At 42.8% G+C, this 26672-nt stretch overlaps 2 protein-coding genes across 10 annotated transcripts in view; one reads left to right on the top strand and one right to left on the bottom strand.

Moving 5' to 3' along the window:
* The window catches only part of arhgap17a (Rho GTPase activating protein 17a), a 32302-nt gene extending 15167 nt beyond the window's left edge, over positions 1–17135 (top strand). The window contains exons 3-22 of one of the 5 annotated variants that reach the window (XM_071463162.1): positions 439–543; positions 768–800; positions 1271–1347; positions 2676–2787; positions 3490–3566; positions 3715–3832; positions 4644–4712; positions 4899–4980; positions 5941–6068; positions 8072–8183; positions 8362–8443; positions 8567–8647; positions 8742–8855; positions 9066–9157; positions 10402–10549; positions 10828–11112; positions 11842–11990; positions 12329–12871; positions 12988–13009; positions 14401–14538. In XM_071463162.1, coding sequence (XP_071319263.1) covers positions 439–543; positions 768–800; positions 1271–1347; positions 2676–2787; positions 3490–3566; positions 3715–3832; positions 4644–4712; positions 4899–4980; positions 5941–6068; positions 8072–8183; positions 8362–8443; positions 8567–8647; positions 8742–8855; positions 9066–9157; positions 10402–10549; positions 10828–11112; positions 11842–11990; positions 12329–12871; positions 12988–12992 — 2412 coding nt within the window. In that variant the 3' untranslated portion in view covers positions 12993–13009; positions 14401–14538. Of the gene's footprint in view, positions 1–438; positions 544–767; positions 801–1270; positions 1348–2675; positions 2788–3489; positions 3567–3714; positions 3833–4643; positions 4713–4898; positions 4981–5940; positions 6069–8071; positions 8184–8361; positions 8444–8566; positions 8648–8741; positions 8856–9065; positions 9158–10401; positions 10550–10827; positions 11113–11841; positions 11991–12328; positions 12872–12987; positions 13010–14400 lie in introns of all 5 variants that reach the window. The other 4 variants (XM_071463160.1, XM_071463161.1, XM_071463163.1 and 1 more) reach the window with 4 other exon arrangements.
* A 3095-nt stretch (positions 17136–20230) lies between these two features.
* grid2ipb (glutamate receptor, ionotropic, delta 2 (Grid2) interacting protein, b) overlaps positions 20231–26672 on the bottom strand; it is a 37453-nt gene continuing 31011 nt past the window's right edge. For 3 of the 5 annotated variants that reach the window (XM_071463157.1, XM_071463156.1, XM_071463158.1), the window contains 9 exons: positions 26217–26304; positions 24984–25073; positions 23041–23237; positions 22792–22947; positions 22620–22706; positions 22387–22516; positions 21952–22070; positions 20788–20952; positions 20231–20482 (listed from right to left, as the gene is read on the bottom strand). In XM_071463157.1, coding sequence (XP_071319258.1) covers positions 20411–20482; positions 20788–20952; positions 21952–22070; positions 22387–22516; positions 22620–22706; positions 22792–22947; positions 23041–23237; positions 24984–25073; positions 26217–26304 — 1104 coding nt within the window. In that variant the 3' untranslated portion in view covers positions 20231–20410. The remainder of the gene's footprint in view (positions 20483–20787; positions 20953–21951; positions 22071–22386; positions 22517–22619; positions 22707–22791; positions 22948–23040; positions 23238–24983; positions 25074–26216; positions 26305–26672) is intronic. The other 2 variants (XM_071463155.1, XM_071463159.1) reach the window with 1 other exon arrangement.

Genomic DNA, 26672 nt, shown 5'->3' with positions numbered 1-26672 from the left:
CCATGTCTCTACAGCAGCCCAGACCGGACAAACCAAACACTGGTTCTGGAGAGGGCCTTTTGTGTTTTTATGTCACGTAAAGGCCAATGTAGGTTCTCCTATACATTGAAAAAGAGGTTGCGGTAATAAAGACTGCTAGGCATGTGTGTTTTTTCTTGTGCTTGTCCTGGAACAGTCATGACAGGATGTAGTTCAGTCCAAACACTTAAGTTTATAAAAATCAAACTTGGATTATGCTGTTTTGTGATCCTTTTTTAATTAAAAAGACACATTTCTACAACCAAATGCTTCACTTTTAACAGAACGATCTTCTCACCTAAACTGCAGCTTAGAAAATCGTTAATTGCCCTGTGGGATGACTTGAGGCAGGACAGTGTACACTGCACATGGAAGATTTTTGCTAAAGATCTGTTCTTGCATTTTTTGTCTTCTGCACAGCTTGAACGGCGGATGGAGTTGGTGCGTGTGGTGTCACACAACACACACAAGAGGATGGTGTCATGTCTGCAAGGACACATCGGCGCAGATGCGGAGAAGAGACATGTAAGACACAAAGCATGTTCCAGTGATATAGCTTCAGTTTACCTTTGAGAACACACTAACTGAATCAATCAACTGTTGCAGGATGTGTACTTTATTTTTTAGCATCACCACCTGCACAGATTTTGAGTTCTCACTGTGTTTAGAGTAAATGTCCACAGTAGGCCAACAGTCCATGATTTCTCTTTTGTGTTTTCTACCCCACACCACCCAAAAATGCACCACAGTCCGTACCACGCCTCTATACAGGAAATGGTCAGGTAAAAACACTGATTACTTATTCCATCCTCTGGTCCTCGGCACCACTTGCTCCATTTCCCATTCAGACATCTGTCATCTTTATTCACTGTGCATGACACTTTTACCTTTGGGATTCTCTGGTGAAAACAGGATGTTGAAGACTCATAAATGTTTTTGCACAAACATAAGCTGTGCAAGTACAAGCATTGTCATTTGATAGATGTCTTACTTCCCTAGTTTGCATCTTTAATCCCATTTAACATCTGTATTTTCCTCCTATGCTCAACAATCTCTCTTCCTCTTCCTGACTCTGTGAATTTACTGTTGAGCTATTCAGTGGAAAGTCCTTGATGAACTTTCCATTGCTTTGAACGTCTAATACTGAAGCTAGTGTATAGATGTAGGTACTTTTGTGCATCTACATAGTTTGAAGTAGTTTATGTCTCAGTATGAGTCTGATCACTGTCTGCATCTGTCACATACACCACAGAAAAAGCTTCCTCTAACAGCACTATCCCAAGCAATGGTGGAAGGTGGAAACCAGTTGGGTGAAGACTCCTTGATAGGGTGAGTAAGCGATTGATTGACACACCAAATAACCAGTTCTTCCTCCCTGGCAACTGTTGCTATATGGAGCAGATGCTCTCCAGAGAGTGTGAAATATGAGGCCACACATTCAGAGCCAGGCGCAGTTTTGTTTTGTGTTGACGGGACTTTCAGCAGTTCCCTTACGTGAGGATCTGATCATTCATCGTGACCAAGAGACGCATTTAAAACAGGGCCAGACAGTTTGTAGTTGAGGATCTAGAAAGTGAATGTCTCCAGGTCTCTGCAGCAGCCATGTGTCTGTCTGGAAATAATGAGGAAGAGAAAGTACATCAGTCAGTCTGCTAGTAAATATGATTTATGTCAACCGTCAGCTACACTGTTGTATGGTTCTTTTTTTGTTTTAATGCTTAGGCGTTTCATTGTTTGAAAAACTGTGGCCTAAAAACCCTGACTCATTATTGTAGGTAAACTGTCACGGAGCTGCTGTGTCTGTGTGCTTCTGCCTCTGGGCAGCTAGAAATGATAACATTATGTCGACCTGTTTCTGCTTTCAGTTATTGACGGGGAGCAGAGGATTACGTTGCGTGCTAGTGGCACCGATTGTAATCTGTCTGTGTTGTAATGTGAATAATAATTTGTCAGGAAGATGTGTCATTATATAGCATCATTCAGACACAAGGCAATTCAAAGTGATTTACAGAGGCATGGGTTACGGAAGCATACAGTAAGAATAGAACATTAAGATGACGTTAACATTTCATTAAAAAAACAAATTAGAATAAATGAAAATATTCAAATAAGTTATATTCAGAATAAAATCAGATAAGAAACTTTCTCTTAAAAACTATCCTTTTTCACCTGAGTGTACACTCTTCTACTAAATAGCAATTCAGTTTATCACAAACAGCACAACAGAACCTCTTTTCCTGACCAACACAAATGCACCACAGGTTTTGATTACACGGGGTTCAAGCCTCTTGCAGCTACTCCACAACATTTTCCCTGTGGTTGCAATCTCGCTCTTGGTTTTACCTGCACTGGGCACAACCTGAAGTTACCAAAGAAATAACCACTAGTCGTGCTGTGGGTGGTGACACACACTCACACACCACAGTCTCTCTCCCAGACCAATCAACTAAACACTGAATATACTTAGAGCAACATTTGAAAAGCAGTGCTGCAGTGATAAAAGAATCAAAACAAAGCAAATGCAAAAACAAGAGCAAGAGCGCACATCTTCACTCAATAGTGCTGATATATAACAAGGCATGGATATGGGAATATGAGCTGTGATTTTAATACTCTTTCCTCTCCCTCTCTCTCTGTGCTGGTGTGTGCATGGACAGGAAGATGATGGAAGTGTGCGGCGAGGCTGAGAATCGTCTGGCGTCAGAACTGATGCAACATGAGCTGCAGATAGAGAAAGACGTTCTGGATCCCCTCAGCCAGCTAGCAGAGGTCAGAAACCTCACATCGTCTGGACACAGCCACAGTTGAACAACAGTTTAAATATTTAAAACCCATCATATCTCTTTGCTTGTTGGAAATAGCAGCCACAGCCCTTTTCTTTGCTTTGTTTGGTCTAAATCACAGCAGAAAAGATTAGCTGACTTTCTATTTGGTGAACACTGCCCAGTTTCAAATGAAATAGAGCTTTCCAGCAAAAGTCACATGGGCTCACATACCATATGGGCTAGTTCTGGTAAAGTGATCCTGTGAGGAAGGAGAAGGAAAAGTCAAAACAAAACTGATTCCACCCCTCGCAACAGTAGCTAAACATAATGGACTTTGTCCGTGATTTGCCATTTGTCCATTTTGTTTTACCAAGTTTCCTCCAACAGGAGTAACTGTTCAGACATCTATATCTTAGTGCCCAGAAACCTTTTGGTTTGGTTCCTGTACAATTGCACTTGCTACAATTTGATTTGGAGGGGGCAGGAACTCCATTTACAGGTGTTACAGACGGTGACAGTTTAAGTATAAATAGTATGGTTGTCACCTGCTAAACAAACTGAACAAAGAGTATTGCAAACCTGAAAGCTCCTGTAGGATTATCTGTTATTTTACTGGAAGAGCAAAATCAACGTTTGCTAGGTCTTTGTCATCCAGTAACTTTCTAGGGTTTTTCAACGTGGTGTGTTTTGGATCTAATTTTTGTAGGTGGACATCCCTAACGTCCTGAAGCAGAGGAAACAGCTGGCCAAACTAGTGCTGGACTATGATTCTGCCAGAGCAAGGTCTGTCTCATCACTTTATCCATATTGACGCATCCTGCGAGATCAAAAATGAGTCCACATAAGACCTTCTAAAATTCACATTGAGGCTCTGTGTCACAGAAATAGTCTCATCCTGTTTTCTAATTTCCCTTTGTCTCTCCAACCTCAGGTGGTTGCAGGCAACCAAGTCAATAATCTCAGGAACAAACACACAAGCACTGACAGCCAAGGCTGACCTGCTCAAGGAGGAGGTGGATGAGGCCCTCAACAAAGTGGAGCTTTGCAAGGTAACCAGCATGAATGTAGATGACTCATACATCTTTCTGTGGAAACCCATTGCTTCATTGTGGTCTTGTTTATCAAATCCATAGCATTCCTAGTGTCTTTGATCCTGAATAAACAGGAAGGCTAAAGGTCATTTATGGTCTTGGTGGAATGAGTAAAAGAAACTGGAAATAGTCAGAGTCATAAACTCATCACTGCAACAAACTGGACAGTCCAAGACCCTCGGGCCCTCTGACCCAGTTTGCTGACGCACACAAATGTCTGAAAATGCCCCGTCAGCTCTGTGTGTGTGTGTGTGTGTGCGTGCGTGCGTGTGTGTGTGTGTGTGTGTGTGTGTGTGTGTGTGTGTGTGTGCGTGCGTGCATGCGTGTTTGCTTGCTTCTATTGAGTTGAGTCACTGATGAGCTTTAATGTGCAGTGGCTGCATGTTGTGTCAGGTTTTCTGTCCAGGAAGCGCAGAGCCTTGTGTTTCCCCTTCACTAGTCCTCCCTCCCCATCTCTCCGAGTCCTGCCAGGAGCAGGAGGATTTATGACTCACGTGGTGCTTAGCTGACCACTGACGCCTGTCCTCATGTCACCTGAAATATCCATTCTTTTGACCAATGACACTGTGTAGTGGAGATGGAGTTTAAGAAATTAATGATGCTTTAGTGCAATAAAACTACTCTTCCTCTTCCTTGTTTCTCATTTGTATTGTTGACTGCACATTATGACTTAGCTCGGAAAAGTGCTATATAAATAAAGTTATTAATAATAATATTGTTCCCATCTGTCAGTGCTCGTCCTGTTTAACTTCCCGTCTTTCCTTCACAGGATCAACTTGCTGCAGACATGTACAGTTTTTTCTCAAAAGAAGGCGACTATGCCCGCTTCTTTGTAATGGTGAGTGCAGCGTGCCAGCAAGTCAAAGATGTGTTTGCCTGAGTGTCTGTGGGAATGTTCACAGCTGCACAGTAACAGGGCAACACAGACTTGGCCACTGATTTTTTTTGTTTTAATTACTCTTCTGTCATGTGCTTTACTGCTTGTCTTATTCTACTCACCAGCTATTCCTCTGTGTTTCTGTAGCTCTTAGAAGCTCAAGCTGATTACCACAGGAAGTCTCTCACTCTTCTGGAGGGCGTCTTGCCAACCATCCAGGCTCAGCAAGGTATAATACATGCAAATATGCCTTTTCTCACAAGCCCAGTTAACACGAAACAGTACAGCGTTGTCATAAAAACTACACACAGGACGGCTCTGTGCGGCGCATAATACGGGACCCCTTTATGTGTTTCCTGGAGAATGCATGTTTTTCTTTGGCGTCTGTGTTGTTTGGTGTCACTTTTAAACAAACTTTTAAGAAGGTGTGTTACTAGTTAACTTTTCCAGCTGGTTTAAGAAACCAACCAGCTACCGCACCTTTGGGTGACATCACTTTGGGTCTGTTTTTTCTAATTACACTCACCCCAGGTGCAATAATTGTTAAAGGCCACAACAGAGGTCCAGATATTAAAGAACAGTCTTTTGTTTTCACTGCTTTTCTCTCTATTCTTCCGTTTTTACCAACATAATGTCGCCTGTTAAAGCTGTTTTGTTCTGCACTAAACACATGTGGTCTAAACCGGACAAGCCTGGTCTCCCAGCATGTGGTGATGACTCATGAACTCCACACACACACACACACACACACACACACACACACACACACACCGCCCCTTCTCACATCACACCCACCTGGGTTTTGCAGGCACCCCCCACCCCCACTGTTCCACTCCTCCACCTCCCCGTTCACTTGCACATTAGCTCACACACACACGCACAGAGAGAGACGGCCGAACAGTCACTCCTCCTGGCTGGGACCATGTGGTTATTATTTGACAGCACCCTGTGGGGGGAGTGAGGACTGGTTAGGAACTGGCCCGGGGGAGCGTCGTTGACCCAGAAATCTGCCGTCCAGACCAGCAACAGGCTGGTTCACACATTCCCAAATGACAGATGGGTTGTAGAAGCTACAGCAGCTTCATTACAACACATTTTGTCTCTTCAGATTTGAAACAATGTGAATAAATTTAGTGTCTAGTATCACTGCCTCTCACTCTTCACCATTAATCCTCGCTTTCGTGATTAGACTCGTGGACAGAGAAGCCTGCGTTTGGCACAGGGCTGGATGAACACCTGAAAAGGAGCGGAAGGGAGATCGCCCTGCCGATAGAAGCCTGTGTTATGATGCTTCTGGAGACTGGCATGAAGGAAGAGGTGAGGAAGTTAAGACAGAGAGGGAGGGAGAGAGAGATTAGACAGGAGCACAGAAACCTGCCCTCCTTGCAGATCACTCTCTGGATCGATTAAAAACAATGTAGGCAGCGAGCTGTGAGTGGAATCACACTGGAATCTGTAAGATGTGTGCAACAAGAGACTGGTGAAATAAGTTCCTGTCATGATGGGGTGTTAGAAGCAACATGACCCCTCAGAGGTGTTTGCAATATTTTTGTACTCTGGTAACTTAACTGACAAATATTATTAAAAGTGCTTTTGCTGTATTGTCCTCGGTCCTGCGGTGTCATGTGGATGTAGCTTTAGTTTCCACTGCCTTTACAGACTTTAATTAAGCAATTCTCCATTATGTTAAATATTTATGACTAAGTAAGCAGCGATCAGAGTCAAAAACATCTTTTGTAATTATTTATCAAGTGAACCTCTCAAAAACTCAGTCTGCTTCACCAGGACTGTGTGGATATTGTTTGATCAGGTTTGATTGACAGTCACCAAACAACCCACATAGATTGAGATTCACATATCACTTAATCCTGATTGGTGCACAAACAAACATGATGGAATCCAGTCCAGTCAACTTCAAAACAGAAATACAGAAATCTTTCATGTAAAATAACAAATTTGCCCTAATGTTGGCTTTAGATGGTGTGTTCATTAGGGGCCTCATCACTAATAATAATGAGTTGAGTGAGAAAATAACATCAGCACTGATTCAAATAACTGTGAAAGAACACACAAAGAATTAGCACTTGACTCTTGAATCTATTGCTTTCATCAAGCCCATTTTTTCTCAGCAAACAAGCTCTGATGAGCTCATTGTGTCTTATCTCCCCAGCACCAAAGGACAAAGTTAGCAACCACCTGGTCAACAAAAACATTACACAATCATTCAACAAGTACTAGATATTTCCTTTAGAAGGTGGATAGAATATATAATATGGAGCAAATACTGGACTTAGATTCAGTCACGATCCTGCTGTGACGTTTGAGGAGGCGATTGTTTGCTAACATGCATCACAGCACAACGGCTTTAAACAGTGATACTGTGTCAGGGCTGTGTGTCTGTCAGCTTGTTTTTTAGCCAAAACCTGATGAATGCAACTTTAAGTAGAAGTGATGAGCAACAGGCAGTTGATGATTCAGAGGCTGCCATACATCTTCCTCCAGACCGATTCCTTCTGCAGTATTATATAACACCGAACATGATTTTGTTTGCTCATGTGGTTGATTGCTCCTTTGTTCTCCTTGTTTCAACATGTAAGAATAAAGGGAGCTGTCAGCTCATTAAAAGTCACATCAAGCTGTGGCTGTGATTAGCGGTCCGCTGGTCATTGACATAATTGAAACCAAACTTTTAAGTTGTTTGTTCACATGAACAAAGACTGGAGGAGAAGGGTGGACAGACAAACTGTAAACAGGGGAAACTCCTCTGTTTCTGTAATGTTGTTCCAGAGAAACTGCCAGCCGCAGCGGTGATGATTTATGAAATGTTTGTGATGTCCTTTCCTCAACAAATATAGAATACAATAGAATCTACTTGTCTCCCGTCCATAAATCAGATCTCTTTGAGCGTGTACGTGTTTGTGCAAATACAAAAAAAAAAAGAGCTAAAGAGAGAGTGCAAGTGTTAACTGCAAAGGGCTTTATTTGTGACCCTATTCATTCCCTGCTGAGTCCAGTCTGTGTCATTATGGTGTGAAGACGGCCTTTATTTATGTGTCAAAGTAAAGAGCTTGCTGTGCTGTGAGGGTGTGTTTGTTTGCCTGCCTTAAGGTTTCATTATGTGCAGCTGGCAGGGAGAGTTTATATAGTGGGTTTATACACAGTCTATCTGTAATTGACTGTTATGAAAGTGTGTGTGCATCTGAGTGTGTTGTGTGCACATTGAATGCCTGCATGTATCTTTGTTTGCGGGCGATGTTACTGTGGTATATTTGTCTTTGTGTGTGTGTGTGTGTGTGTGTGTACACGTGTTTGTGTGTCAGGGTCTCTTTAGAATCGCAGCAGGGGCATCTAAGCTAAAGAAGCTAAAGGCAGCACTGGACTGTTCCACTTCACAACTGGAGGAGTTCTACTCTGACCCCCATGCTGTTGCTGGTACGTCCCAAACAAGGCCAGTATGTAATTACTGTATTTCTTGGTATCCATGAACAAGGAAAGGTTTGTTACTTAGGGTAATTTACATGTATTTAAAAGTTGGTATTTGTGTTCTCACATGCCGTCCCTGTGAAAAGTGGCTTAAAGATGAAAACTATGAGTGGATGTGTGGTTTCAGGAGCGCTGAAGTCCTACCTGAGGGAGCTCCCTGAACCTCTAATGACCTACCAGCTTTATGATGAATGGATCCAGGCATCCAGGCAAGGCTCACGACATTCTCACTGGAAATGAATTGTTCCAATATTAAACACATATTTGGGCCATTTGTAGACTGGACTAACTCCATCCCCACTTTGAATCATATTTGTTTTCTATCTCTTTAGTGTGTCAGACCCAGATAAGAGGCTCCAGGCACTCTGGGTTGTATGTGATCAGCTACCAAAGAACAACAAAACCAACCTGAGGTAAGTTGTTTTCACAAGAAAAGCTTGTGACACGTAAGCTTGTCGTAATTTTTCTGTTGTATGTGACTGTGTACACTCCCATGTTTTCATGCAGGTATCTGGTGAAGTTTTTAGCCAAACTGGCTCAGGACAGCGAGGTGAACAAAATGACTCCCAGCAACATTGCTATTGTCCTGGGACCCAATCTGCTGTGGGCCAAGACTGAGGGGTGAGAGGGGATTGAGAGGGAGGGGTCATGTTGACGAGGAAGAAGAAGGTAGCTGCAGTTGACGTGTTAGTTGTGTGTAAAAATGAGACAATCTTTGAAGGGCATGGTTCTAGTCTAGGCTGGTGGAATCTGTTATTTCAGTTTATTTCAGAGTGCCCCTAATTATGGTGAAAGCATCTCATTTCTGCTCATCTATATGTGTCCACCCAGGACTCTGGCTGAGATGGCTGCAGCTACCTCTGTGCACGTGGTGGCCATCGTGGAGCCCATCATCCAGCACGCTGACTGGTTCTTTCCTGAGGGTACGCTCTGGATCTTTCTCCAGCTGTTGCTCTGCAGTCTGACCCTCCCTCCTTTCTGTGCAGCCAATCACAGCAAAGCGCTGTATCAGTGAGAAGCATGGTGAAGGCAGTTGTTGTTAACTGCCTTGTAAGATAGAAAGTCAGCAACAGTCAAGCTTCCAAGTGCAAGATAAAAATCACTTCTGTGTCTGTCCTGTCTCAGACTGTGGTTGTAATGAAAACAGATGTCACATACCTTCACTTCTTTGGTCCAAAACTATTTTGTCTTGGTTGAAGTCAAAGCCAGTTTGCCCTTAATCCGTGTATTTTGAGTTTAGATCATACACCAGATGTTTTTTTTGCTCACTAGTGCACATAGAGAGAGGGATTATGGGTCAGAAGTTTCTCCCGTCATCTCTTTGGCTATTTCTGTGGGAGTGACTGTATCACCTGTTATATAGACCTGGTGATAGACTCAAATCACACATAATCCTGGAGAAGAATATGGAAAATAAAGCAATAGCTGCTGTTCATGCCAGGTGACAGCAAAGGTCTGGTAAAGCTTTTGTGGTCATTTATTTTTTTGCATAAAAAAAGGAAGTAATAACACAAAATTAGATATTACTGGAGGGATGAAACATGCAAAGTATAGTGCGACAAGTGTGCTAACATATCGAGAGGCGTCCCAGCTCCATCCAGAAGCAGGCAGTGAGAAGAAGTTACAGAACAAAGGAAAGTTACTAAATACTTGTAATATTAAGAACTTAAAAATAAAAAAAGCAAATTACAAAACATGAACAAAACAAAAAAGGGAAAAGGAAAAAAAAGGTCTGATAAGAAGAATTTGATGATCTGTACAGAAATGACTTCCTGCCCAGGCTTTACTTTCTGATGCCAGGCACTGACCATCCACAGTGAACCTCTCCTCTTACCCTTTAAAACGTTTTTTTTGAGTTGATTCAGATTACAAACCAGCTGACATGGCTCTCCCCGGCTTCCTTGGATGAAGACTAAGTAGTGGTTAATGAGGTTGTCTAGTCAACACAGGTTACAGATTAAGTCTCAGGAGTTGCCAGTGCATCCCCTGTCTCCTGTTGAGGTGTCCTTGAGTAAGGCTTTGTAACACTGCCTGTGGATTAGAGCATTAACTTTAAATATCATCACTTGCTTTTGAGTGTTTTTAATTTGTTGTGTCATAACTTCACTGCAAGATAAAGTCACGTTGTCCATCGGCTTCAGTATCACGTCCCTCTCTGTTGCTGCAGAGGTGGAGTTCAACGTGTCCGGCATGTTTGCAATGCCCATACCTGCATCCAACCACAACAACCACCTAGATTACGATTGCGGCACCATTGAGAGGAAGAGGCCTGGCAGTATGGTGGGACCAGAAAATGACACAACACGCAAAGACAAGTAATCAACCTGGACTTGCTTTGTACCTCCTGTCCCACAGCATTCATGACTTACTCCAGTTAATTCTTTGGAAATAATTTTGCCTGTAATCCAGTTGCTTTTTCTGGTCCCTATCTTTTGCTTCTAGTAATGTTTGGGCTAAATTTGATCCCTATAATCAATATATAATCTTAACACTGTTTTTACTGACTTCTCTCAGAGCTCTGGGGTTGTGGTGATTCTCTATCCTGGTCTGTTTTCTGTTTTTCTCTCACTGTCTCCCTGCTCTCCCCGTGTAGCACCCCTAACAAGCACTCGGACCACACCCTTCGTAGAGGCAGTAACACCTTAGGTAGAAAGCAGCACACTTCACCTGCCTTCCAGCCTCCTTTACCCCCTGTGGAGGCTCCAGGGCAGGGGCAAGGGGCTGGGCAAGTCCCCCAGCCCACGGCTGAGCCCCAGCCCCAGCCACAAGCTCCTCCGGGGGGTTCAGGGCCTGACACTGCCCAGCATAGCTTGGCGCAGGGTTTGGCTGCTCTTGCAGCCGCTCAGCAGCTTCTAGCCCAGCACACAGAAGAGCTCAGGTAAGGGCTGCTTTCCTGCTCCTCTGCTGCAGGTGGAGAATGACACAGCATGCCATGCAGACAGACAGACAGGCAGGCAGGCAGACATGCTTTCATACTTTGATTTGTGCCTGATGAGGTCAGCCTGACGGGCCTATTAAAGTGAAATGGATTAGTAATGCATGTTTCACTGGTAGCTTGCGGACACCTCCTCATCTCTCGGTCACTTTGGTTCAGCTTCATGTTTCTCTTGCAAAACCACAAGTTTTCTTACACCACCACCAGTTCCAGCTATGCAGACTCGTCTGAGGTCAGCCCACAGAACCAGCACAACAATGGCTGCTGTCATTCTGCTAACAGTCACTCTCAGGGCCTCTCCACTTCCCATCCCTCTGCTTTCCTCCCTGAATCACTGGAATCAGCAGGAACTTCACACTAACTGGCTCAAACTGCTTCGAGAAGCCTGGACATTGGTGCCTGTTATGCAACGACTGAAGGGTGTCTTTGATTTAGTTGGTGAAAGGACAACATTCATTTCCAGACAGATAACACTATTCAGTTCAGCATTCTTTTGTCCCACAGACTCTGTTGGGAAGGTAAATTTAGATGAGACATTTGCAACACTTGACCCTGCAGATGTTTAAAACAATGTGGTTATCTCCTCTAACATCTCTAACCCTCATTAAAACACATTCAGCAGTGAACGCTTGTAAGATTTCTAAAGCCTTTCTTTTACCGTCTTCTCTAAAGCAACCCAAAGCTACGTGACTCCACACCCGCCCCAACCCCCCTGCTCCAGAGGAACGGCTCTGGAGGAGGTGGCCAGGCTGCAGGACAGCTGGGTACCGGGACTCCTGGGGCTGGATCCATGGGGCCCAGTCCTCATATGATGCGCAGAGGTAAGAGTCTGCACTCTGACCTGGTACAAACGGACATATCTCTAGAGTATTGTAAACATATTTTTGGCTTCTATTGTTGATCTAATTTTTTATATTCTTTTACCTTTTCACTACAACCTTTTCACAGTTGTAATCTTTTCCCACCTTTGTTGAAGTGATTTTTTATCTCTGCCTCTGGTGTTAGTAATAGTGTTGCAGTGGAGGCAACATGTCTTTGCATGTAAACTGTAAACGTCGCTAACATTAACAGATGAAACTAGCATGTATTCTGTCCTGTCGGGCAATTTATTTGTTTTTCTTTTCCACCAATAATGATCAACCTCCCCAACAACTTTCAGGTACCAAGAAGCAGGCTCCCGCCCCTCCCAAACCAATGAACCCCCCTCCCAGCCAGCCCTGCAATTCAGCCAACCACACCTCCTCCTCAGGCTCGTCCCAGTCCCTCAGCCCCACTCCCAGGCCCCTGTCCAGCCACTCTCCAACCTCGCCCACCTCTCCCACCTCCCAGCCGTGTGCCACTCCCCGACGCCACTCCAGCAACCAGCCGCCGATCCAGGCGCCCAGCCATCCACCCCCAGAGCCCCCGATGCAGGCCAGCCCTCCGACACAGCTCGCGTCACTCGGCCAGTCCAGTGGGGACCAGCAGAGCGCGGACCCCTCACCTCCGGGCACCCCGACCCCTCCAGACACCCCACCGCCCTCCACTGCCACCCAGGATGCAGTTGCTCCTCCGTCCCCGTCTCCCTACCAGTCGGGCTCTCTTCCTCGGCCGCGACCCGTCCCCAAACCGCGGAACAGACCCAGCGTCCCTCCGCCACCCCAACCCACCACACTGACCAATGATACTAATGGGATCTGTGCCACTGCTTTCAAGATGATGGGTGAGTGTCGCCTCTCATGTAACAGCTGCAATGTGAAGTCTTAGCTTTTAGTTTCTACATTAATCTCACTGCTCAACACTTATTCCTAATAGTCTTGCATTGTAATACCTCCACAGGTTAAAGAGGCACTTGTGAGAGGTTTGTTTTGAATCGACCTTTTCACTAGCAGCACTCGCACTTACTCTTGTCTTACTCTTCATCACAGTCATTTAGTCCTGCCTGCTGCCGCTATCACATTTATTGTAGCCCTGATGCACGGCTGTCGTACTGTGTATCAAAGTCCTGGATGGCCGTTCAGTAAGGGATCCATTTCTGATGTTTAATACTCAAAATATACAGGGGGAGGTGAACTGATGGTAGTCCAAGTTGTCATAAAAAAAAAAAAAAGAAAATACAGATAAACACACCTGCTTCACATGCGCCGGAAACACAGAGTGCAGAGCTGCCAGCTGGTGAGCGAGGAAGAAGAAGAAATCAAATCAAATTAGTATGTGTTCATAAACTGAGCCACATCCCTTCAGTGTAACTCCTTTTGTAGTCGTTGAGTCTCCTGAGCTGAGCCCGGTGAGTTCTCCAGCAGTCAGAGCAACAAATGTCAGAAATGGGAGCAACAGTAAAAAGGCAGCATATGTAATGTGACAGCCTAGCATCAGGGCTTTCATTCATCATGAGTCACTCATCTTCATCTGCAGTCACTGAAATGTGATGTAAGTATGTAAGGGTTTGAAACTGATCGTACCAAAGCTGATTTTACAAACTGCTCATTTTCAAACCCTCAGCTGTCAGACTCAGTTTTTTTTTTAAAATGTGACGTATTGTATATTGTTTCTCATTGTAAGTATTGTTATGCCGTTTTAAAACCAGTGTCCCTTTATCAAGCATGTGAAACCCTGACATGCATGTTTGCATGTTTGTAACTGGACGGCTGTTGTCTTGTCACTAATGTCCTGCTGAAGATGCTGCAGACATCAGCACGTTCGGTTCAGCTCTTACATCGAGCTTTATATATCAGATGTAAACTGGGGATTTTCCAGCACTATTTTCTCCACAGCTCTGGTCAAACAGCGGATTCATCCAAAACTGCTTCACTGTTCCTGCTTCAGATTACTCCTCACTTCACTTTTTCCATCTGCTTGTTGCTCTGCTGCTCTCGGTCTCTGAGCAAACACCGCCCCCTGCTGTGACACCGAGCCCGCTGCCTCACTGCTGAGCCTCTGCTGCTGTTTCAGCTGTGGAAAATATTACACAGTCTCATTGGATGGCATACCTACACCAGCTTTAAATGTTTTCATACTGCAGCATGAAGCGGCACATGTTTGTGATTAGGGCCATTGTTCTCGTACTGTGGGCATGAAGAGTCTGTTTATCTTGTTCCGTGTCTGCATGTATGGAAACATTTTGCCGACAAACACAAATGGAGACACAAGAGTCTTTTCTGGTTGGTTTTGTCATAGTTATTTATTTCTGTTTGAAGCTTCTGCTCCTCACTGTCGTCTCACTGTGACTTGTTTGTCCTCCTCGCTCTCCAGACCCGGCGATGTCTTTCAAAGGGCTGAGTCGAGCTTTGGTCCCTGAGCTCGCTGTAGACCAGCAGCCAGCGACAGCCCCCACCTCCGCCTCCTCCCTGCCTCTTCCCAAAGACTGTGACCTGGACACCGAGAGCACTGTCCTATAAAGAGGAGACGAGGTCCAGCACGCCCATGCACCTCCTCTCATCATACACACACCTCATTTAGTCCACTTGTGTTTTAGTCCCAGCCCAAATCTGCAGCCCCCTCAGAGAGATCAGCCTCTGCTGTGATCTTCTCCCAGTCCAGCCTAAATGAAGAGCTTTAATGTGACATAATGCAGCGTCTGGCAGCCATGATGGAGGTCACAGAGCTCTGGATAGATAGCATTTGTTTGACTGCAACAGAATGAAACGGATATGGTTAATATCATAAATCAGAGGGTTTATGGGAAACCAAAGTATCTGATCAGTTTAACTTAGTCGTCATCTTGTGAGCACGTGATGTGCATGCAAGCTAACTGATGTAGCTGCTGTATATGAACATCTCTTACTTTTAATATTACTGATGCAAATTAGTGGGAATCCAACGCCAATTAGTTATATTATAGATAATTATCTTTCTCTTAAACGTGATGTAACTTGTAATATGTTAGAGTTGGAGCTGGAAGTAACTCAGTCAGTTCTTAGCAAAATGCCAAAAAATCACTGGTTCCAGCTTCTCTAATATAAATATTTGCTGGTGTTGTGACAGTAAGAGGAAAATCTTTGAGTTTTGCTCAGAGAAAACAAGCAACCTGAGTATGTAAACTTAATCTAATGGCATGTTTTTACTATTTTTGTCCTTAAATGATAAATTGAGAAAATAATTGGTCATGAAAATAATTGTTACTTGCAGCCTCGTAGGGCAAATTCCCATATTAGATTATTCACATACACTCAGAGTCAAACTGAACTGATCACTCCTCACACCCCCACCATCTCTCAGCCCCCGCCTCACTGTTAAAGCTGTTATTAGCCTTTATTTACCTACAGAGAGTTCTCTTGACCTCCATGACGGTGCCAGATGTGGTTGCGAGGAGACTTGTGACACAGACTCTACAGTGCAGCACACCCACGCACAGGCACACACACACACACACACACACACACACACACACACACACACACACACACACACACACACACACACAGCATCACCATCTCTGTCTTTATACTGCGCTCCCTGCAGAACAAGCTCCAGACAATCAACAACAAACAGCAGAGCGTGAGGGCTGGAGATTCGCCAGTAACACCGTCAGACAACTGTGCAAACGATGATACATAGCAATATATAGCGTGGGTACTGACTGTTGGTGAGGGGGTCATGGGGAAAGCCAAAAAAAAAAAAAAATGGACTGACGAGAGCAGTGTGGAATTTGGTGTGAGGTGTTTTTGTATTTTTTACTGTTGAAAAATGGCCTTAGAAGAAGAACTAAAAAAAGATGAGGTATTTCTGCAGCACGGTGGGGGGGAGGAGGAGAAAAGGTCAGACAGTGAAGTAGAAACCAAAACTGTTGCTTAAGGTGTAGCTGGTGACTGCAGGTTTCCAGTCGCCTCAAACACTTGATTTCCCCCTTTTTTTGTATGGAAACCCCATTCTTTCTTTTCTCCCACCCTCACTCTTGTATTTATTTACCAAGCTAAAAACACACATTCCCTGTGGCTTGACATAATTAATGCAGTCTTTAAATGTAAATCATGCCTTATCGGTTCCACCCAGAACCATACAATAAGCATTATATATTTACTTTACGGAGGATATACTTGGCTCCTAGTACTACAGTATTTCCAAGAAGCTGTCTTGGCAACAGTTACGTTTCAGGGATGTAAGGAAGGTGATTTGACCCTCTGCAATAGAAGTCGTGTATGGTTCTCTATTATTCCACAAAGGTTGTGTATTTAAAAAATGTTGATTTCTTTGGGTTTTTCTAAGCTGAAGTAGCAGGGTGAGCTGCCCTCCCAGCCTGAACGCAGTCAGTATTTTGCCTTTCTGTTTTTCTTCATCTTTGTGTTTTCTCTGGTGTGTGCCGGGGCATTACACTCAACAGGCTGTGTGTGACTGAATGTAGTGAAAGGACAGTTGTTTTTTTTGTTTTTTTTTTCCCACCAGCCTCTTGATCCTGAACAGAAAGACGCATAAACAGCTGATATTGCACTTGAGCGCAGGCCAATGAGTGGTTTCCTAGTTTAGAGGATTTTAATTTTTTTCAGTCTTTCCCACTGAGCTGAGAGCACACGGCGCTGTGAAACCTCAGTAGTGATGTGGTGTTGGATTTTGCCAGGTCAAAATATAAAAAAAAAAAAATGGCTTTGTTGTATTTTCTATGTACGCTTTGCTTTTTGGCCTCGAATATAATGCAGAGTTTGGTTCCTACAGAACTGACTCAATATGGTACCAATGGAGAGAGTCTCAGATGTTGCAGTTGCCCTGAAAACGAGTGGTGTTTTTCAGAGACAATCAAGCATTATTATCCCCTCCTTTCTCTCTTTGCTCCTGTACCTCGCTGCCTTATCCCTGTGCATCAACAGAGCTTGGTATCTCAAGTCTCTTTAAGACAAAACAAATGCCATTAAACTAGAAACGATAATGCGTTTTTAAGCTCCATAGTTTTGTATGTATGCTGTCTGGTGAGCTCAGATGTGGAATAAAAACATGTAATATGAATGCTTGGTTATACCCCCTTTCCAAAGAAAATAAAGTATATGAAGAAACTATTTAAATCTGCTCGTGGTTTGTATTTTTGTGCCTGGACAATATGACGCGTAACATCTGCCTGATCCATGTCTCTTTCTAAAAGCTCCTGAAAGTTTGGTTTCACTAATAACAACATGGCACACCAGCACTGCTTTAACAGGCTGATATGTCAGATTAAATTATGCACGAATCGTTGTACTGCTTTCTACAGAGCCTCAGATGTTTTATGGAGAAAAAACAAAATTGTATTAATTATTTAATCTTATTTATTTTTTACACCTCTTATAGATTAATGTGTCAAATCCTGACCTAAAATAATCTGGTACATATTGTAAAACAGTATTTAGGTGATCACTGGGTGGTGATTTAGGTAGTCACTGTGGAGGGGGAAAAAAAACATTAGGTGATATTGCTGTAATTCAGTAAATACCAAACTGTACATACTGGAAGTCTCTATAGGAATTCGATTTTGTTCATCAGGAGGCACAGATAAGTCAGGCAATTTTTACTTTCAAGCATGATATTTTCATAGATCAAAAACATATTCTTTATTTGAAAGCACTGAACCAAACATAAAGGTAAAACAAGCACAAAACATGAGCAATTACTCGTGAAAACATATAAAACAGTTATAAAAGGGAACCTGTAGGCAACCGATGAGTAAACCTAACTAGACTAACAGAAATGTACTTCATGTTAAACCTAAATATCCAGGCAGGGTAAATGCTACCAGCTGCACATCTTAATACAGTAACTGCACCAACATGCAATTGATTGGGACAAGAAACACGGTTAATACACTCGTAGCAGCTAGGATTGCATCTTTACGGGGTCGCGGTCACCTCGTAAGCCTGACTAAAGCTGTGCATGAAGAAGAAATGAAGTGGTGATTTCCTGATGAAGACTCTCGAAAAAGAAAATAAACCAGGACTTTGGACACAAGCATACAATACAAAATCAGAATGATGAGCAGTGCATAGCAAAAAACAGTAAATTTACAATCTCAACAATAGTTCATCAACATAAATACAACACAGCTACAGGTGCACTGTACTGTAGATGATTCTTGAGATCACCATAACGACCAGAGAAGCAGGAAGTAACCATTTACAGTAGGATGTTTTCTTTTCCACGCGTTTGACGTTCATTCATTCAGCAGCTGCCCACTTGATTCAGCAGGGCTGCGTTCACAACACTCAAGCAAATACTCGACAAAGTGCAGAACCATTAGCCAGAAGTACGCAGCTCAGCCTTCACATTAAAGCTGGCTTTTATCTTCCTGTACTGACAACAAAGGACACTAACTGTTGAAAAAGATTCATTATCCCACCCACACTGTATGTACCAGATGATTTATGAGCCAAATTTCCCCATGTGCTGATGTGGTCATTGTTACCTCACCGTAAAAAGGTGCAGTATGGTTAAATGTGTGAGGGTATTTACTGAATGAATCTGGATCTGATTTAAAAAAAAGAACAGGCATAATACTCTGGTGCTGAATGGTTGACAGTAAAAGACTCCAACTGTTCAGAGGGTTCCCAGCCTGATTGGATGGATTTCAGGACTGAGTCCAAGTGGGACATGAAGGGATGTGGTTTCAAAACAGTTTGAGCAAATTGTAACGTTTTCAATAAACGTCTGTGATCATGTGTGAAGGAGCTGAAGCAAAAGTGAACTGTGACCACCGCCTGGAAATGGCTCCCTGTCATCTGAAACCACGTTGTGATGTAAGGAAGCCAAGGGAGGCGGAAATTATTACAATTTTAAAAGCAGACTAATATGTGAAGTGTAATGCCCTCTGAATACTAACTGTTTAAGTTTGAATACCATTGGATTTTCAATGACTGAAAAGACTACCTAAGTTCATTTATTTTGTTTTAATTCCCCTCTTGGACATTTTGGATTTTTGCAATTTCTAAAACATTTTCTTTTCAAGGTTCACAAATTCAGACAGAAAATTCACAGTACAGGGTTTCCAGGCCCCCGTCTTTATTTTTATTTGCTGGATCACATGACTGACAGACTGTTAACTGACAGAACAAAGGTCTGATCATTTCCAGTCATGATCAATTGCTAATCTCTAGTGTTCAAGTTGATTTTTTTTTTTCATTTTCAAATTCTGGAGTCTGAATGTCATCCAAAAATAACCGGTTGAATTTCAGCAGATTAAGTTAATTGCACAACTTGAAATTTCAAAGAGGGGAAATGAAACATTTTGAATCCGGACAGACGGTAATATTTCAATTCTCTGGCTTTATTTCAGTTTCAACATTAATAATGCAGTAGTGGTCAGTCTTTTCGGCCTTGCTTTGCTTCCACTGAATCATCTGATCCTTATTAGCAATTTAGAAATGTAATATGCAGCATACTGCAAATGACAAAAGTGAATCAGAGCTGGGGGGGGGGGGGTGGGGGGGGGGGGGGGGGGGGTGGCTTTGACTTTGACTCGCTGCACGAGGAGGAGCAAATTTGATTTCTCGCAAAAGATGCCCCTTAAAATCACAGTAAATTAGATGTAAATGACCACATCTGTAATCAGCAACGTGGATACATGTTATAAAATCTCCAAATATGTACTATTTCTAAATCTTTAAATGAAATCCTGCTGTGTGGGAGGCAGTGAGAGCCCTGCTGTATGAGCTGTCTGATCAAACACTCTGAGCCGTCCAGCACGGCTCTGTACACACTAAGAACACTACACTTGTGAATCGTCTTGATTCCAGGTAACTGTCTCAGTCTACATCTACGCTTAATTTTTACAACTTCAAATATCACCTGATAGAAAATATAAACTTTGTATAGTCATATAATAAACATAGCAAGTAATCTGTAAATATCCAGACCAGTTGTTTTCACTGCTTACATCTCATTTTAATGCAGCAACAAGACGAAGTGAAGCAACCAGAAGTGCATGGATGGTTTCTCTAATGTATCTCTTACTATCTAATATGTATTGTGTATTAAAAAGAGACGTAAGCAGTGTAAAGACCAGCTTGAGTTCAGTGTGTGGTGAGTTCCTGTTGACCTGTGGACACCTGAATGTTCCTGCTCTGTCCAGCACCTGAAATAACACACGGGGCACTCATTATAATTATCTACAGATAGGTACAGTATATTTCCTTTTTTTTTTTTTTTTTTTGTCTCTTTCCATTTGCTATAGATGATGTGGTCTCTGTTCCCGTTGGTTTGAGAGTCTCTGTGTGTGATCTTGGCACTTTGGTTGTGGAGAGCAGAGTGAAAATGGAGCCAACTGGCCTTGTTGGTTTGGCCCGACATCTGCCCACATTTGTTGCTTCTACCAGGCCAGAGGGGAAGACAGTCTGGGGCTTCTGGGGTTTTCTGGAGTCTGGGTCTCACTGAGAGCTCTCTGCAAAACAAAACCCATAATCTCCATTGATTTATACTTATTTTGCCATATTATTTTCAGATTTAGAGCACATGTGGTTATTCCACAGACAGCAGCGCTTTGCTGCATAATCACATTCTAGCTGCAGGCTGTCAGTCTGTGCTAGCACCAACCGAATACCTAAATGTTTTGGAGGGGGGGGGGTTTGAATTTGACAAACACCTGCTGCATATATCAAAATATGAGCTGCTCACTTTCAGGAACACGTCAAAGTCAGCCTTGCTGCTTCTATCGACCCAGATAAATAAAACAGCACAGTCACTCACCTCAAACTTTGACATGAACTCTGAAAAGATGCCGAAGAAGGCTTCTGTGCTGGAGGACTTGCTGTCCTCTCCGAAGTAGGAGGCCACCTTGGAGAACTCCTCCATCGCTCGGGTCTGCAGAGACTCCAGAGACTGGATCGCAGGGTGGCTGTTCTCCAGAAAGCTCTGTGGGTGCAGAAGGTCAAATGTTCAAGGGGACTCATCATGAGGAGCAAAAAACAGCCTGTGCAAACAGTTAAATAACGGGTTTAATGGTTTTGTGGCTTCAGTTTTCCAAAGTCTGAGAAAATAATCTTGATGATGTCACCATGATGTCATCAGTGTTATCTCGGCTGGGGCATAGCTGCACATTTCATCACAGAAAGCCTGTGTTACAACCTGGACAAATGGAGTTTGATAGATGTGAGTTTTTACCAAGGATGATTTAATAAAAGATTCTATTGAGTTGGGAATTTATGGGAATTATGGGGAATGTAGTATCCAGTGCTTTTGCAACTTTACCCATAGTAGAGACTGGGTTCTTTTATTTCTTTAAAATCTGTCCCTCAGATTTCTGTAGGTGCAGCACTACATTGATGAAGAGAACCTTTTATTGTGCCACCAAATGTTAAAAATGCACATGTTGCTGGACAAATCAGAAATCAGCTGTGCTGTACAGTAACAACGCTTCATGTGCCGAATTGTATCTCCTCTCGCTTACGTAATGTTTTGTCTGTAAGTCGGTAACGTTTGTCAAAACAACCTTTGTGCTTATGTGTCCTTTTACAAGCAGATGAGTAGTTTCTAAATCCTTTTCATTATCTGGTATGAAAATGGTCTGACGATATTAAAGGTCTAGCTCCACACTTTGGGAAATATGCTCATTCGCTGTCTTGCTGAGAAGGTTTACACCACTCTCTAAACATGAAGCTGTAACTAGGTGATGGTTAGCTTAGCATACTTACCAGACCGAGTCTTCAGACAGAGCCGAGCTAGCTGTTTCAAGTCTTTATGCTAAGCTAAGCTAACAGGTTGGTGGCTTTAGCGTCATACTTACTGTACAAACACAAGATCAAGCTTGTCATCTAACTCTTGGACAGAAACCAAATAAGGGTATTTCCCAAAATGTTGAACTATTCCTTTAATGACTTCCATATGTTTGATGCGTATAATATATCAACGTACGCTCATGACAGAAGCAAAGTGGTCCTCAGAGGTGGGGGGGATCTTCAGACAGGCTGTCCTAATGTCCTGGATGGTGGTGTGGAGGTCACTCAGCTCTGCTGTGATGGCCCTCTGGTTCACTGGACAAATCAGAAGGACGAATGAAGTGTAGTTTTACACAGTTTCGAAATGTTGCATATAGAATATGAAAAGAATTATCTCGTCTTAGCATGAGAAACATAACAAAAAGCAGCAATTTTGAACAAAAAAGGCATAAATCTGCATGAATTTAGATGTTTTTAGTGAAGTCTGCCGTGCCCTGCAGTGACATCCAGCGCACAGTGCGCTGCATAGAAATCAGCACTTTACATTATGGAACAACTACATTCAGCTACTAAATGATTCTCCGGAAGGAAAGCAGAGTTGAAGAGCTCTGCTGCTGTAACATCATCGTACCCTTGGCTGCCAGAGGCACTGTTGTAAGATCTCTGGAAAAGTTGAGCAGCTCGGGGAAGTGTTGGCACAGAGACTTGGCCAGAATGTGGAGAAAGGTGGATTTTCCGTCTACTGTTTTGGTTGTGCTTAGCTGCAAGACATGAAGGGAAAGAATGAGACATGACCGTCCAGAGGCTAAAAACTAAAATCAAGATATACACAAGGGGGTTAAAGCACAGGTGAGCACGCTGTACCTCAGTTAGGAAGTTGATCTTAAAGCTGGTTGTCCTGTTGCTCTTCGGCTGCCCATTGTTCAGGTAATTCCCCATCGCAAGAACAAACTGTGGAGAAGAAAAACACTTATTAACCACTGTCAACATATAGACTGACAGCTTTACATTCATTTTCTCTGCTCTGAATGTTCACCTCCAGGATTTTGGCCAGTTTCTTGCTACTCTTCAGCTCCACTGAAGCCTTGTAGATGTAATCGTACGCAACCTTCATCTCCTCCGTCCTCTCCTGCAGGGTCGTCTTGAAGTGGAGGCTCCGCAGACGAGTCTTATACTCGGGCACCATCAGCATCTGAAACATACAAGAGGGCTCTTATTTTCATACATCATTCCTTTGCTTTTCAGACTTCGCCATCTTGTAATTTTTTTTTTTTTATGGTCGTACCTGGAAAATGAACTGGTCAGGCTCGCTTAGTTTGGCCGGGTCCTGGTCAAAATGCTCGTACTGTTTGACCTCCTCGTCGTCAGGGGCATAGAGCAGCAGCTGCTTGATGTGGGCCGACTCCAGCCTGTTGGTGGTCATGTTCATCAAGACCTGACGCAGCTCTGTGGGGGAGAGCTTCAGATGGGCGATGAGGATGGCTGCAGAGAGCAGGAGGAGGAGGAGGAGGGGAGCGGGGGAGGACGTGGAGGATTTGCATTTGTTTTTTCACATTACATAGAGGATCACCCATTTGCACACAAAACCTTTCATCCCCTTGTGATGATTTGTAATTTTCCACTGAATTATTCATATTTCCTACGAAATTCAAAGGTTGTCAGATTACAAAACCCCAAATTACATTGGAAACCTGCCAAATAACAAGAGTGAATGTAGAAAAAGTTCAACGACTTACAGTGGAAAGTGAACCCATCATCCACAGTATAATATATGACAATTACATGACAATGAAGAAGCAGGGTCACATCTAATAAAATTATTCTTGAATATAAAAGACTTCATCAACTTTGTAAACAAGATGTTTTACTTTTTACAGAGTTCTTTTTTTGTTACATGTAATATGCTATTTAAAATGACTGTATTACTTCTCAGACATAAATCCTGTTTTGCAAAACCCGTAACAAAATGCTGTTGACCAGAGCATCACAACATTGTACACCCAGTTCTGATCACTGTTGCTCTTCATAATAAAATGGTTATTTTTGTGTGATTCTCGTTCTCACTGTTCAATTAGTGCATGAGTCACTGCCATATTTTAAAAGTGTTACTTCCTATTTTTCTTCTGTTGATTTTGTTCATCAGAACTCTCCCACCAGTGCCTTGCTCTTCATGTGTCGTAACTAATTTAGGCTAACATGCTGTTAACAGGCTGAAATAATCCTGTTCATTCTCATCCAGCAACTGGTTCAGCAAGCATTTCAGGTCTGTCAGTCTGTTTACGTAACACACACCTTGACTGGTTGTTGTTGTTGTTGTTGGATGGGCTTGGGAACCTGCACTACTGACTGAGCCTCCTGTTGTCTGATATGACTCAATAACAACTGTTGGACATTATATAACAAAACGGACACGTTTTCCTTGACACCTTCATTCAGACACCCCTTCATCACAGCTTCTTTTCCTACTCTCTTGTTTTTCTTTTTTGATGCACATAGGACTTCAGAGTCATTACAGGATCAAATGTTTTTCTACCTCTGCATAATCTCACACAGTGAATGAGCCAAAACAGCACAAGCAGTCTCTTCATTAGGAACAAGACTGTGAGCAGAGGACTTGTCAATGTCAATGCAGCTGTTGTGTCAAATGAATGGAGATAAACTGTATTACATCTCTGTTTTCTTTCATTATTGAAACAAAAACTGGACCAGTGCACATTGTCAACACTTTATTAAACAGCTGTAGTTCAGTAAAAACCCTTCATCCAGTATTTGAAGGTTGTTTGACCAAAAGCTATTTAATAACTTCAGACAGTGTGTGGGAGTTGATTTTTTGTTTTGCACTATTGCTTTTTCTCCACCAGTCAGTTTCCATGTGTGCCCTGACTAGTCCTTCTCATGTGTTATCTTTTTTGTACAAGGTCCATATCTGGCACCCATGTCCAGTATGACATGTGTTCTAAACAACATCTGGGCTAAAAGTAGCTAAATTCACTGAGAACTACAGCTCACATCTGTGTTGCCCCATTTTTCTCAGTAAAATTGTTCTTCTGTGTTTTACACTTTATATGTTAGGTCAGATTTTTGTGCTCAGAGGTAAGAATTTAGTGACTAAACTAAAACTGATTAAAGTGACTATAAAATACTGTAATAGGAGGTGTTTCGTTGTATTCTCACAACCTTGAGCCAGGTGTGTGTGTGTGTGTGTGTGTGTGTGTGTGTGGCACTCACAGGCGTTGTAGGCTTTCTTATGAGACAGAATCTCCACCACGTCTTTCTTTTTAAAGTTCTCGGGAAGGAAGGCTGGCTCTGGAGGAGAGACTGATAATTTTAACAACAGTGTAAGGATGTGTTCTCCAGGCACCAGGGGTTAACACACACACACACACACACACACACACACACACACACACACACACACACACACATACATACATACATACATACATACATACAGTGGCTACATGAGGCAGGTTGATGGATTAATAACACAGCTCTGTCATTTAAATTGTTAGAGCAGTGGTTCCCAACCTGAGGGCCTAGGCCCACTGGTGTCCCGCGAGGGTATTGCAAGTGGGCCAACAAATCATTTGCAAAACAGTATAATTTTGGTGAAAAGATATAATTGTAAAAAAATATATAGAAACAATATTTTTAAATGTTTTAAAATTAAATTATCTTAAAAAACATTACATTGTTTTTTTTTTTGGTTTTTTTGTGTTAAGCCTGTCACTGTGATAAACCAATGACAGGAACTTCTGTGTTGTCACCGGCTGGACCACTTTGCCTCTGGACCACATCGTATGCTTGTTTGCTGTCTCGGTCTAGCTGTGTGCTAAAAGATGACAGACATGGCAGAAACTGGAGTATCGAGATGGTTCTGGTTAGCAACAGGAAGAGTTAAAAGGAGAGAGGGTCAAGAAACAGATGGTGAATCAACAAATGATCAAAACAAAAAAAGAAAAAATGAGCTTCCCCTGCTTTGCTTTGTCCTGAATGAAAGTGCTCTGAGAAGGCACCATTTGGCCTCTGTATTATTACGGGGTTGGATGTGGGTCGCCATTATTTTTGAGAATTTCAAGTGGGCCATGAGTTGGAAAAGGTTTGGAACCACTGTTCTAGGAGATCTCCAGTAGATACAGGTGAGGTGTGTTCTTCCTCTGACAGAGCTGTGTTATTACAGAGAAGAAGAAAAGAAGAAGGGGGGTGTGGTGCCTTATGGAGAATGGATATGATGAGCAGGTGAATGGAGCAGCTCCAAAGCAGGTTATGGAGAACATCATAACTGTGAAGGTATAAACAAAACAGACAATGTCAATAGATAAACACATAGACTAATTATGACTGTGAACTAAGCCTCTGATAATGAATTTGATGGAGTATCATAACTGTATGTCATTAACCATGATGCAAATGAAGATATGAAATGCTAATGATGATGACCAGAAGCACAGAACAACTCACTGGATCTACGCTGGGTCCCAAAGTGCAGATCAAGGTCCAAGTATTTCACCATGTCAGTGAGCTTGTCATAGTCTGAATCCTCACCGAGCTAAACACAGACAAAGACACAGTCAAGGTTTTGTTTCCTAGAAGCCTAAAAAAATCTCAGACATCAGATTTAATCCATGTCTGACAGGGAGGGAATGGCGAACAAGAAGTCTAAAAAAGAGCAGATAAACCCAGCATGAATTCTAGTTACAAAAACACGGCTTTTGCTTTGATGCCACCATGACTCATCAGAGACACAACAGAGGAGATGAGTAGGTTTTTCCAAATATGGCAAAAGAAATGTAGGAGGAGTGAGAAAACTCACAGCCCAAGTGGGAAGAATGTTGTTTTCTGTATTTAAGATATCAAGCAGAGCCTCCCTGACATAGCATCTTTCCAGAGGGTGATGTGATGGAATGAGAGCTCGCC

This window comes from Trachinotus anak, unplaced genomic scaffold, assembly GCF_046630095.1.
Source record: "Trachinotus anak isolate AG129_WGS33_773 ecotype Australia unplaced genomic scaffold, CSIRO_AGI_Tana_v1 ptg000025l, whole genome shotgun sequence".
In the NCBI taxonomy this organism is placed as follows: Eukaryota; Metazoa; Chordata; class Actinopteri; order Carangiformes; family Carangidae; genus Trachinotus; species Trachinotus anak.
Note: the sequence above shows the minus strand (reverse complement) of the source record. Positions and strands in the feature narration are given on the sequence as shown.